This window comes from Rissa tridactyla, chromosome 3 (assembly GCF_028500815.1).
Source record: "Rissa tridactyla isolate bRisTri1 chromosome 3, bRisTri1.patW.cur.20221130, whole genome shotgun sequence".
NCBI lineage: Eukaryota > Metazoa > Chordata > Aves > Charadriiformes > Laridae > Rissa > Rissa tridactyla.
In genome coordinates, this window is record NC_071468.1 from 63,518,347 (window position 1) to 63,532,005 (window position 13,659).

A 13,659-nucleotide genomic window follows, 5' to 3' on the forward strand; every position below is an offset into this window, starting at 1 on the left:
TCTACAGCACGTGCCAAACACGGAGTGTGCGCTACAGGATCTAAGACTGGCATCCAGGTGGTAAGAAGATCCACATTTCTTGTGGACAGAAAACACTGAGCACAGTGAGGACAGATCAGAAATGTGGGCTTCTCTTCATCCATCCGTACGACTACAGCGAAGTTCAGTATCAACGAGTTTAGTAATACAGCAACTGGAAGTCATAGGCACAAACTTCTTTAGGATGCATTTGAAAAACTAACAAAAATCCTATGATATTAGCCTAGAAACAGAAAATAGTGCTTTTTTTTGCAAAAGATGCTGTGTGGAGCTTGAGCAGGAAGTAAACGACGTATTTTGGCATACAGCCAGAATCTCTCGATACTCACAAGCTATACATAATGTGTGATGTACAGAGATCTCCGTGCCCCGTCCCCCCAGCTCAGCAGCTACAGGCTTTTAGCCTGAATGCCTTTATAGCCATCTGTTTCAAAATTCATGGGTGATGCCAGGTCACCCGCCTTCTGCACTCACTCAAAAAACGTAATGTCGCACCCGATGCCTCTGCCTGCATTTATTGACAAGAATCTAAAGCTCCCCTAGAGATCGGTTTTGCAAATATTCCCTGCTGGGGAAATTGCTCATTTTGGATTTCAGTGCTGAACGTGCTGCGAGGCTAATGCTGCCTGCTTGGCTTGAGAAGGCATTGGGCTAGGCACTGCTTGATTAGGGCTGTGGGAATAACTGATTTTCAGTTCAGTGGCTTAATAAATAATAATAATAATAATAATAATAGAAACAACAACAACAACAACAAACTTGGTTCATTTTTTCAGGAGATGATAACAATGTGTTTTAGCCTGTGGTCAAGATGGCCCAATGGCTGGGGCACCCTTTTGGGATGAGGAAGACTCACAGTCAAATCCCTTCTCTGCCTGGTTCTGAGCAAAGGTTTGACCCAAGGACCCCTGCCTCCTGAAAGGGTGTCCCCGGGCTAAGAAGTACTCAAATTTCCCCGTTAAACATCTATGGTACAAAATACCAGTATATTCAGTAGAGGCCCTGCTGGAGCACCTGCTTTCCGCTTCCCATGGGATTGCTGGAACGGCCAGAGGGGAGAGGCAGCTCTGCCCCTCGCAGCCCATGGGGACGGTCTGGGCACAGGGGAGCAGGTTCCACCAAAGCCACCGACATCTTGGTGCCTGCGAGCGCTCGGCTGCGGGACCTGCCAGAGCACACTGCAGCTCCCTGCCTGCCTGCCCTTTCTTCCACTGCACACCCCAGCACGGGGACAGGGAGGGCTGATACGCACAAAGCCATGTCCCAACATGTGGCCAGGATACAGCAAAACTGTCCCACAAAAGCAGCCCTGGGAAGCCCAGAGAGATGGTGTCCCAAATTTGGCTATCAGTCTGTGCTTCTGGAAGAGAGAGATGGAGAGGACACCTAGGTTCCAGTCCAGGCTCTGCTTCCCCCGACTTTAGGGTACAAGGAGGGGATAGCACAAGGCACACGCTTTTTCCCTAATTTTTTTATAGCCCTCCAGAATCAAAGTAATACATACTAACATTTCCAAACTCCTTCATTTGGGTCAAGCTAATATTCCCAATGCTACATGTAGTTAAAGCTCATAGAAAAACATCCTTCTTTTTCTAACCAAAGCTTCTCAAAAGCTCAGATCTGGTTCTGCTCTCATGTACACCACCCTAACACAAAACTATTTCTACTGAAGAGACAAACCACCCAATGTAAACCAGGTCCGAGGTCCAGCCTGGCCACAGAATCGGAGTGTTTCAATTCTTCAGTTAAGAGGGTGATTTCACACCAATATAATTGAAGTGGCACAACCTCTAGCTCTGTTGCAATTGTACTGACGCAGAGGAGCACATAAAAGTATAGTTAATACTAATAATAAGAGCTTATATATTGTAGGAATATATTTATAAAGAGTACCTATAATTGGACGAACAGAGATACGGAAGCACATTGACAGAGCCTCTGAATGGTGTTAAAATCACAAGGCTCCAGACACAAGCTAAGCTACAGGCCAGTGCCCTGTCACCGGCACTGCTGACTAAGTCATGGTACTGATGTCCCCCATGGCCCAGGCTGCTGGGCAAGCACCCCCTGACTTCCCATCACCCAACTCTCTCTGTGGCCACAGCAGAGGACTCGGCACCTTTAGCTGTGGTGGGTCTAAACTGATGTATTGAAAGCAGCTGAAAGCAAGCCCAAAGCATGAGCAAACTCTGACCTGTTGCTTTTTGACAATGAGGTAAAGTCATCCTACGTGATTTGGATCTGTCAGCATTGATGTGGAAATGTATGCTCTGCCTTCCCCCCTGTACAGAGAACCAGGTGTCTGTCCTCAAGCAATAGGTTTTCAAACCTGCTTTTTAAGGGTTTGGTAGCTCTTCATTTTCTATCAAATAATCCTTCTTTATATAATTAGCACCCCTCACCAACCTCCATACTCCAAGATAGGCATCCTTCAGCGAGCTCCTGTTCACTTCTTGTGTGCCGGTGGCTTTCCCCTGGACTGCCAGTCCCTTGGCAGGTTTCTCAGTGCCGTCCTTCTCTTCCTCTCCGCTATGGCTGTCCCCCGTGGCTGATCCTTCCACTGCTGCTTCCTCAGCTCCCTTCTCCTGGGAAATCGCCTCCATCGCAAACAGTGCTTGGTCCCCAGCCTGCCTTTTCCCCTCCTCTTCTCTAGCTTCTTTCTCCAGGTCCTCATAATTGCTCTGCCGTCTGGTCTCAATGTATTTGGCCACACAGTAAATGACAGACCCCAAGGTGTTGACCACAACACCGGCTATAAATAACTTTGTGGGCTCCACATCATTGAACGCCACCATGCCCACCGTGATGGTTGCTATGCTCTTCACCACCCCTACGAAGCTGGTGGTCACAGCCGAGTTAATGTAAGTGCAGTGAAGGGTGGTAAAGTTCATGGCACAGCTAATCAGGACGCAAGCGATAAAGATGCATACCATGGCAGGGTCCTTCCAGCCTGGGAAGGACCAGACATTGATGGAATCCATGCTGGCAAAGGAGCAGATGATGAGAAAAGGGGTGGCCGAAACAGCGATGGCGTACTGAGCTGTCAGGGGTCCGTATTCACTATCTACACTGGTCTTCTGAATGAGCACCAGGTAGGCAGCGTGTATCAGCACGGCCAGCACGCCTGTCACATAGCCCATAGCATCCCCGGTCAGGTCACCAGCTCCTGTCGGCAGAGTCACAGAAGGAAACAAGCATGGTTTTTGCATGTGAGACAGAAAGAGAGCAAAGTTTTGGGCTGGGGGGATATTCAGGAAAAAGTATCAGTGCCCTTACCATAACTCCTAGGATTTGTCATGCTTGTCCCGAGGCTGGACACACTTACCTCCCAACAGATATACCTCTTCTTTTTTTTTTTTTTGAATGCTGCAAAGCTATTGAATGTCCTCTGCCTTCCCCCTAAACCCTGCAGCCAAAATCACACTGCATTCTCCCTTTTATGAAGACATTACAGGAGCTTTGCAGCTGAAATCGCACATACACACAGCAACAGGGCAGGCACACATCAGCTCCGGCTGGCCGGTCTGCCTGTCCCCCAGCCCCCTAGCCTTCCTTCTGCCCTCCTGCACCCCCAGCAAGGCCAAGCGATGTGGGGCCCTCACAGCGAGAGCCTCCCTGCGGAGCCCCCGGTCAGGCTTCTTTGCAGATCAAACTATTCACCATGTGTGTGTGCTCCGTTCCCTGGGGCAGCCCCCAACCCAGGAGCGTTGCCAGGCCACACAGAGCCAGCTTTGCTTCCCACCCCACCTACACCTCGGCTGGAAACCAACACAAGCAGGGCCCCTGGCCCCATGGGGTTGCAGCTGACACCAAAGGTTGCTCCTACCCCTGTAAGACTGCACTTACCCCAGGAGGGCTGCAGTTGCCCCCATGGGCTTGCAAGTTGCCCCCAGAAGATTACATCTACCCCTATAAGGTTGCACCCACCTCCCATAAGACCACACCTCCCTCTACAGGGTTGCAGCTTCACTAACAGGGTTGCAATAAGGTTGCACCGACCCCTACAGAGCTGCACCGACCCCCACAAGGACGCACCCACCTCCCTGAGGTTGCACTGAGCCCTGCAAGATCGTAGCCGTCACGGCGGGGCTGCATCCACCCCGCAAGGTCGCACCTGCCCCCGTGCGGTTCCGCCTGACACAGCGGGGGCCGCGGCTGCCCCCGCCCCGGGGTTGCACGGCCACCCGTACCCTCGCTCCTTTCCCCCCCGCGCTGCCGCTGCCCGCCCCGTCCCGTCCCGGAGCCTAGCGGGAGCGGCGGGGGCTGCCGATGGAGAAGAGGCGCGGCCGTCGGGGAGCCCCGCGGCGCGGCCGCCCGCCCCGTCCCGTCCCTCCGGCGGCGTGGCGGTCGCACTCACCGGCCAGCGCGGCTCCGCAGGTGGTGATGAGGACGGCGACGAGGACGCCGGGCGAGGGCATGCCGTCGCGGAGCACCAGGGCGCCGGTGAGGAGGGTGACGAGGGGCAGGCAGCGCTTGAAGACGACGTACATGGGGAGGCTGAGGCCGCGCAGCGACCAGAGGGTGAGGGTGGACTGCAGGGTGGCCAGGGCGGCCACGGCGGCGAAGGGGCGCGCCAGGCGGGGCCCGAAGGGCGGCAGCGCCGCCAGCCCCCGCCGCCGCAGCGCCTCCAGCCCCAGCGCCGCCGCCGCGCTGCTGAGGCACTGCAGCAGCGTCAGGAAGGCGAAGTGGTAGCGGGCCAGCAGGAACTTCAGCAGGATGTTCAGCGAGCCCGAGCACAGCCCGTGCGCCACCGCCACCGCGACGCCCCGCGCCCGGCCCCGCCACCGGACCATCCTCCCCACGCACGGACCCGCCGCCGGGGCCCGCGGCACTGCCGCCCGGCCACCCGCCGCGGCGGCGGCGGCGGGGGGACGGGACGGAGGGAGGCAGGGGGCGGGCGGAGGCAGGACGCGCTCCCGGTAGGGCGGCCGCCGCCCCCGACGTGTCGTGTGTGTCCCCCTCCCCCCCCCCCCGCGTCGCCCCCGGAGTGTCCCCACCGCGCCGCCCCCGATGTGTCCCCCCCGCCTCCCCGCCCCTCCTGTCCCCTCCCCGCCGCCGGCTTCGGTGTCCCCCCCACACCGCTGCCCCCGGTGTCCCCCCAGACTCGCCCCGCGGTGTCCCCCGGAGCACGCCCCGGCTCAGCGAGGGGTGGGAAGTCCCCCTCCACGTCGCCCGCAAACCCTTCCAAACCCCACGGAGGACCGCAGCGCGGGGTGCGGGGGGACGGGGGTGAACGGACGGGCGGCGGCAGCGCGGTGCTTTCAGCCCGGGGGACGAACGCGGGGCGCCCGCAGCATCGCGGCGGAGCGCGACCGGCCCGACCCGACACTAACGTGGGAGACCCGTAGGAAACCCCACGTCTCCCGGAGCGGGGAGGTCGGTGCAAGGCCACCCCCCTGGGCAGTACTGCTTTTCTCTACCCAAAAGCTTATGGCTTCCCAGGGAAAAAGCATCCATCGAGCCTACCGGCGGTATCCCGCCTGCAGCATCCCGCTTCCTCCCGTTGGGGTCCCCCTCCGGGTCGCCAAAGGAAGCCCCTTCTCGGGCGGGGGAAGCGAAACGGGAACCGCTGCTGAGAAAGCAGGGAGAACCTGTTTGTAGCGGGGGCGGGGGGGGGCTTTCCTTGGAAAGTCACTAAAAATTGGTAACCACACAGAGTCTTCGAAAGTGACATTTTATAGCCTGGTCAAGTTCAAATAAGCTCATCCTTTCTCTCGACTTGGCAGGTGAAGGTTTTTAACTGGAGACTGCAATAAGTCACCTTGACTCTTGAGGAGCCGCAAAAGCAGCTCTCGGCCAGCCAGCCCTCTGCCAGCTCCTGCACCGGCAGGCAACGCAAGGGAATGAAAAACTGTACTTTTATTTGGAGCTGCCTTATAATCTTGAGCCTTCTGTCTTCACACATGATAGGTCTCTCTCACTAGCAGACTACCTTTCACCCATCAATACAAGATTAGCAAAGTTATTCTTTAAGCAAATTTTAAGCAAAACCAGCCTCCTCCCTCTCCACAGGAACGGTATTAGGAAGAGCCAGCTTGGGGGAAAATGGCACGCTTGACACCCAAAGCTTGTTTTTGGAAGACTTACAGTAAAAAGAGCGGACCAAATCCTGACAAGGACTGCCAGTTCTGGTAGGCTTGTACGGACTTTAGCACAGCATGCCTTTCAGCAGCATTAAAAAGGCACAGCTATTTTCTGTGAGATTTCTGCAGAAAAATGTTACAGTTCAGTCCATAGGCTGAACTGCCATCTAGACAAGGCCAGCTTCCAAAGCCAGCTATACTTCTTCCCAGTCATTGCACCAGGAACCCTTATGCAGCTCGGTGAGACCTGTAGCAATGGCAGGAAAGGAATGCTGATGCCAGCAGCTCTCGGAGCAGGGCAGGCGCGAGGACTGCCAGGCAAGCAAGGGGCACGAAATGACCACGCTGGTAGGGAGGAGTGGCAGGAAAAACACAGGGGACCCGCAGCGCTGGGCTCTTCATCTGAGCCACGAGAAGCTGCATGTGCCCAGGGCTGTTGCTGGCTGCAGTGAAGGGGCTCTCAGTGGTCAAGAGGATCAGTCGCACCAAAGGGGATGCGTTACATATTCCCCGGGCTACAACTAGCAGTGGAGCTGGTAGGGCAAGGAGGGAGGGCAGGGTTTATAAAATGAAACGACAGAGGTACACATTAAGGTATGAGTGTTTGAAGCTGAAAATTGGTAATGAGGGAAAGGAAACCATGTGCACCACTGAAATTAAACAGCAGAGGTGAACCACAAGAGAAATAATATTCTCTAAGCAAAAACTAAAGGAACTTCTTTTCTATCAGCCTTTGGGGTAAATGTGTGGATGGAGACAGAAGCGATGTTTGGAACTCTAACTTGCAGTCTGCTTCCAGAAGCTGGGAGCTGAGTGCGAGTCCACCTTGCACTTCAACGCCACCATCCATGCCAGCAGCCGCTGTCACTCTGCCCGTGACTGATGCAGGCATAGCAGCGCTGCCTTCGACTTTGTGACGTGTTCCTGGATGAAGACTATTTCTCAGCAGAGGCAAGGCTGTTATTTTTCAGTCTTCAATTTATTCATTTTTTATCAGGCTGCTGTTCTCACTCCCTCTTTCTTGCTTGGCCTTTTCTCACCTTCCTTCCTTTCCCCACTCGCATTACAGAGCCTGACATTAATGCAAGAACAAGACTGACTTTGTGAGGACCACTGTAATACTCACCTGACTCAAAGCTGCAGCCTCGCTTTTCCTCCTTCTTCATCTTTACAGAATCTATGGGGGGATTCTCCTGATAGTTATCATTTTAAATTGGCTTTTTCCCTTTTGACTTTAAGCGTTCCCTAATTATTTTCCATGACAGTTTCCATTTCATTCTCTCTCTGGTTCTTACCAAGGCAGTTGTATTTTCATCTTCTTCTTACATGGAAATCTTTAGTTTTAATAATATTTGAGTACATTTCTATTGATTAAAAACTCCACCGATTGAAATATTAAAACACTGAAAAAAACCACCCCGGGACTGTGTGTGGATGCCTCCTTTTAAAAGGTGAGAGTAATACCTATCTGAATTTCTCAGGTTACCTCAGTCACAAAAGCCATGGATGCAATCAAGATACTTGGAAGTTTCATCTGTGCTAAGTCAGGGTGGGAAGAAAGCATGCACCAAACCCCAGAAGTTTTCAGGCAAAATGACATGCCAGTTGTGGTCACCTCCCTGGAGTCATGGGGCACGCCACCTCGGGGGCCTTCACCCACTTCAGCAGCATAAAATGTAAACTCACAGTTAAGTGGCCTGAAATATTAAGGCATATAAAGGTTTAAAGGTTGAAACTCTCATTTAAACTTACTGGAGACCAAGTTTGGCTTCAAAGCCCACTGAAGAACTGTGCCGATGCACTTACTCCAGCCTCCCTTTGGACTCATCCCAAGCCCACGCAGCACAATTTAAAGGAACGTGTGGATCACTGTGACAATGCTTGCACATGGGAGGAAAAAAAGCCTTCTACCAAATAAGTGCAGATGGAAAAAAAAAATATCTAATTATGCTTTCTGGAAATACTGCAGTAATTGGGACTCCACTTAAGCGTAACCTCTGGAAGAAACCATTTTGTCCCCTCACCAGTGAAATTATCACTAGAGAAGAGAGTCTCTGACATTGCAGAGGATCAGGCTGCAAGTCTGCATTGGGGGCCAAACACTCCTGATTGAAACAGAAACACCGTCTCTCTAGGAAGCCTGTTCCAGTGTTTGATCACCCTCTCAGTAAAGAAATGCTTCCCGATGTCCAGTCTAGACCTCCCCGAGTGCAGCTTTGCACCATTCCCAAGCGACCTGTCACTGGATGCCAGGGAGAAGAGCTCAGCATCTCCCTCTCCACTCCCCCTCCTCAGGAAGCTGTAGGTCGCCCCTCAGCATCCTTTTCTCCAAACTAGATAAGCCCCAAGTCCTCAGCCGCTCCTCACAGGACATTCCTTCCAGCCCTTTCACCAGCTTTGTTTCCCTCCTCTGGATGCATTCAAGGACCTTTGCATCCTTATGAAATTGTGGGGCCCAGAACTGCACACAGTCACACTAACACTAAATTTGGGAACTCAAGCCCCCGTGTCCCAAACACCATATCCTATCACTTGGAACTCACCTGTGTGGCAAGGCCAGTTTCTCTTGCAACATCTCTCACGGTACCCCTAATTTTAGTCTCGTCTATACACAGCAAAGGAAGGTGCTAACCCTTGCCAAACCATCCCTTTTTTCAACACGGATTCAGGCCAGGCCCAGTACTACTCTCAGAAAAGACAAGTTCTGCACTTCACTGGGAAGGAACTGGATAAAGCAACGTCATTTGAGATGACACTGCAGTGAAAGTACTTCCCTCACACTATCTGTTCTTGTGTCCAGAAACAGCAGTGGGTGCTCTGTTCATAAGTTGACTCCGTTACTAAATGCTGACCTAGTGGTGGGGCACAGATCATGGTAATGAATAGCTCTGTGGTTCCTTACAGTAATGAGATGATTATGATGCTTTAATCCTTTGGTGCAAATTATGCTCAGCTCTACGTTTCACCTAGGTACAATGACATAGGTAACAGAAAAAAAAAACCCACATGGAGCACATTGGTGTCAAATTCCTAAGGGCATCTTTTTAAAAATGGTTTCTTGGCTGAAAATGGTGAAGATCTATATACAATATTTAATGGACAGTTTTTCCTAATTAGGGTCTAATGCAACCATGAGGTATATAGAGGAAGCCTTGTGCAGACTTGTATCCATTCCCCCTCACATGCCCTGAGCACATCCAAAGCTGAGCAGCGCTACTGGGAGGCTTAGTACACCCAAGCCTCTGCAGCAAAACTTGAGGCCAGCACTGTACTTGGCTAGAAGAGAGACATCACTGCATCACTGACATACAGCCTGCACAAGCAGACACAAAGAATGACTTAAAATAGCTTTCCTTTATCAAAGTGCAGACCTGATGGGACATACAGCTAGGCAAAGTTGCCTAAAGTATGGTCACCAAAAGTACAGAGGAAAAATGCAACTGTCACCCAGTATTCATTCAAGACATAAACCACGATTACAATCTCTTTACTTATAACATACTCTGTTTTTCACTGCATTTACTTTTTGATCAACGGTTCTTAATTGGGGAAGTGAATACAAGAATGTAGCCAAAGATACTGTGTGCAATTAATTTAATAGCATTGTAGATCAGCAAATCCATTCCTTTAGAACATGATTAATCAGTATGTTTCTTGAACCAAGGAGAAATCTATTGGTTCCATAAAACAAAATCTTCCACAGGAGCAAGTTTAAAAGTAGAACACATTACATCTTCAAGATTGTGGCCGTTAAAGGTCTCTTTCAGTAAATGACAAAAAGATCAGAAGGTAGTATTGCTAGTATTAGCAATAAAGTGTTTCTTTAAAACTTAAACACTTCTTTAAAGAAGTGTTTCTTTAAAACAATTACAGCAAACATTCCCTGAGAATTAAGAAACAGCAACAACTATTGCCATCTTGGTTGTTCTGTTACAGTGCAGAAATGTTACAGCACATTCTCTCCATTCAAAGATCACGCGGGAAGATTAAAGGCCACAGTTTTTGTTTACTATGTCCATCTTCTGGATGCACTCATTTTTCAAGAGTATTAAATCTGGATGCAACAACCCTCAGCTCAGGACACGAAGGGAGAGAAGGCAGTTAAGAAAAGGTTTAACCCATGTGTTGAACGTGCATGTTCAGAATTCCTTCCCCCCACTTCCTTCTGTGCTAGGTTTTCCAAATTTGCCCTTCTAACTCATAGGCTATAGCAGCATTCTGGAATATCCCCCTCCTTTCGCCCAGAAACAAGGATATAAAATACATACCCACCACCAAAATGTTCCATTCACTCAGACAAGTAACTTGTAGTCTAAACAGAAAAGGGAGATAAAGCAGCAGAGTGGAGTAACTATTAAAGTTGAAATAATCAATTTTAATGCCTAAAATGAGATTTTATGGCCCATGGTGTTGCTGAAAGCTGTATGCAGCACAGCTTTATTGTTGCATCATTCCTCAGCACAAAGATTAAAGTGCAGTAACATGTGGAATTTGTTGCAACACACTGTTGGAAAAAGAAAATCTACTTTTTGTTAATAATTCAGCTCAAGAAGATGGTATTCTGGGGTCAGTTTGCACCGACACAGAAAAATATAAGATCCTATCAGGATCCAAATTCTCGTGTTGCAGAAGAGGGTTTCTTTCTGTCTTGCCCTAACACCAAATCAATATATGCGTATCTCCCTATGGCTACCTGCTAGTTCCCTGGCTCTTTCTCCAAGATAGCACAATCATTCTTTCCTTGCAAGTTGCAGGTCTCAGCTCTGCTGAATTCTTTCTTTCATTTCTTCAAAGCATCCAGCAGATCTGGCAGTGTCTGCTATTGCTTGATATACAAGTTGTGCAACCCAGAAGTGTACAGCATTCATTACCAGGAGACTATGAAAACCCAACCAAAGCTCTGCAGAGACCTGACCTGCAAAGAGTCTTTTGATGGTGAAGTTTGTTGATATGGAGTAATGCCAGAAAGGAGACCGCTTTAAGAAGGAAAAAAAAAATTAAAGTAAAATTGGCTAGCAGGAAACCAGGACAGAAGTCTAACATACACCAATGAGAACCACAGGACTACCACAGTTGCATCCTGAAAGAGCATTCAAGGAAGACTGGAGAAGCATAAAAACTTCTACTTGCCCCAGAAAAACTGAGATGAAAATACCAGCATGTCAGCTGAGGAGTCAAACTGGGCATGCAAAGTACTCAACATACCTGTAACACGTTGGATGTGTTCTTGTAAGTATAATAGCTTGGCCACACTGGACCTCTACGCTGATGCCATGCAGTTAATCTGCAAGTATCTAGGTGCAACTGGTCTGCACATCAGCTCCTACTTTGTCCAGGTTGTCAGAGGTCCAGAAACACTGAATATATGACCACATTCCTCTTCTTATCTCTTGGAAAAACTTTCTAAGTGGAAACAGAAGACAAGCCTAATAAAAGATATGGTTGTCCTATCTCTAAATCTTGAGGATTGTGATGCAATTAGTGTTGCATATATTTCATTTTTTCCTAAGTGTTTTCTCTATCATCAGTGTATCTTTCTGCATGACTTCATCAACTGTTTTACTCAAGGAGATCTAAGGGAAAAAATGTATGAAAACAATCTTTACCATCTTTGTGAAGCTGCAATCAAAAAGGTCAAACAAATCAGTTGGCTATAAACTATGACATTTACTGTCTATCAAGAGTAGTGATCATATTGCACAAGAAAATAATGCAATGTGAGTCATGGTAAAACATATAAATATAAATGCATCTGAGCGATACAAACCTCAGATCGACATTACAGCATTTTATAGTGAAAAGCCACTCTTCTCTTTTTTACAGTGACATTATTTCAAAATACACTGCCAGTTACTTTTATTCTTTATAAGGATCGAGAAGACTTGATCTGCTCTCATCAAGAAGCCTCTGCTCTCAACATTAGCCAGACAGATCACAAAACTGTGTTGGTGATTCTACTCTGAAGACACCAGCTCAGATCTGCTACGGTCACTCTTCGGCCATTAAGTAGCTGCTGAACATTTTGCTGGCTCAAGTACTACCTGTACAATAAACCAAACCCTAAAGTCTCCACATGCTGAAGTGCACAACACTCCGTTCAAGTAGTCTTTTACTTAAAAAGAAACACTAAGATTAGTGACACGGTTGACACTTTAGCGCAAGTCTGCTCATGGGGGAAGAGAGAAAGGTTCCTGGTGCGTCAGATCTCCTTCACTTTCTCTCTAGACGGGAACTGCCAGACATGATGGAGTATAAATCTTGACTAGTTCGTCCCAAGCACAGTCCACCACCTACAAAGCAAACAAAATCTATTTAGATCCCTCAATAAATGTAATTTTTACAAAAAAACGAAGGAACTTAGAAGAAATTAAGGCATATTGTGGAGTTAGTGTTGTTTGGTACTCTGATTTACAATGCTTCAAAATTATATAATAATGCAGTTGATTTTGTTTTGGGTTTTTTTTTTTAAACTTTGTCTTAACTAAGGTCCATGAAAATTCACAATTTCCTATTTTTCATCCTCCCATGAGGAAAGCAGGGAAACCTTTGGGTTTCAATTGATTGTTTCAAATAGGCTAAAGAACGAAAGTAACTGAGAATGAGATGAAGGAAGGACACACAAAAGTCCAAACCTTGTTATGTTTCTTCTCTTCGCGAGGTCTCAGGACCCTTTTATATCTAAACCCTCCATGATCAAATCTGACCAACTTTCTTACATTTGCAGGTAGGGAAAGTTATTATAGACATTTTCCTAATGGAGAGCTGAGGAATGGAGAAATAAAGAAGTTGACAAAAATGATGCAGGAAGTTTCTTGAAGAATGAAGCCAGAACCTCAGTCTCACACTGTTAAGCTATGAGATTGTCTAGTGTTCAGAAAACAGATGTCTACTTGCTGAGCACTGAGTACTGGGGGTGCTGTTGCTTCAAGCACTACCTAGACCCCACTAGTCTGATGAGATGTGATACCACTTGTGCCAATGGCATCTTATAAACACAGCCACCAATTCCAATATAACTGAAACTTTTCTGATTTGCAAATCCCAAGATCTATTCTAGATGCAGGTTTGAACCTAAAAATCACATAAGCAGAAGGTTAACCAAATTCTATAGTATTAAAAGATTTTAATAAATAATCAGATTCCACAGAAGATGACTACAGAATGCTTTAAGTTTGAAAATTATTTCATTATGCACTTCAGTGTTTGTAACAAAGTGAAAGGGTTAACCACACTGACAATTACTCAAGTAGATGACCTATAATATATATTCACAAAAAATATTGTGGGGGACAAGAACTAAGGCAAAGGGAAGAAGAAAGAGGAGAGCTAATGAGAAAAAGCTGATGAGCCCAATAAATATATGCCAGTAAATCTGGCTAAATCCATCTTGCATTATCTTTATAATGTCCTTTCCAGTTGGGATCACAAAGGATACAGTATTGGATCCTCTGCACAACAAGCTTCCTTCTGCTGCAGACTGCAATTCCTGTTCTCTTCTAGAGCCAGAATGAACAGCTGCACACTAAAAATTTGGAAA

At 48.2% G+C, this 13,659-nt stretch overlaps 2 protein-coding genes across 5 annotated transcripts in view; both read right to left on the reverse strand.

The window, feature by feature from the left end:
- Nucleotides 1-782: 782 nt before the first annotated feature.
- Nucleotides 783-4,832, reverse strand: SLC35D3 (solute carrier family 35 member D3). Its single transcript, XM_054194779.1, has 2 exons — nt 4,397-4,832; nt 783-3,205 (listed from the first exon to the last, which is right to left on the reverse strand). The coding sequence occupies exons 1-2, from the start codon at nt 4,830-4,832 to the stop codon at nt 2,376-2,378; spliced, it is 1,266 nt and encodes a 421-aa protein (XP_054050754.1). The 3' UTR covers nt 783-2,375.
- The window catches only part of PEX7 (peroxisomal biogenesis factor 7), a 53,502-nt gene continuing 43,018 nt past the window's right edge, over nt 3,176-13,659 (reverse strand). Inside the window, exon 10 of one of the 4 annotated variants that reach the window (XM_054194785.1) lies at nt 3,176-3,205. In XM_054194785.1, coding sequence (XP_054050760.1) covers nt 3,191-3,205 — 15 coding nt within the window. In that variant the 3' untranslated portion in view covers nt 3,176-3,190. The other 3 variants (XM_054194781.1, XM_054194786.1, XM_054194780.1) reach the window with 3 other exon arrangements.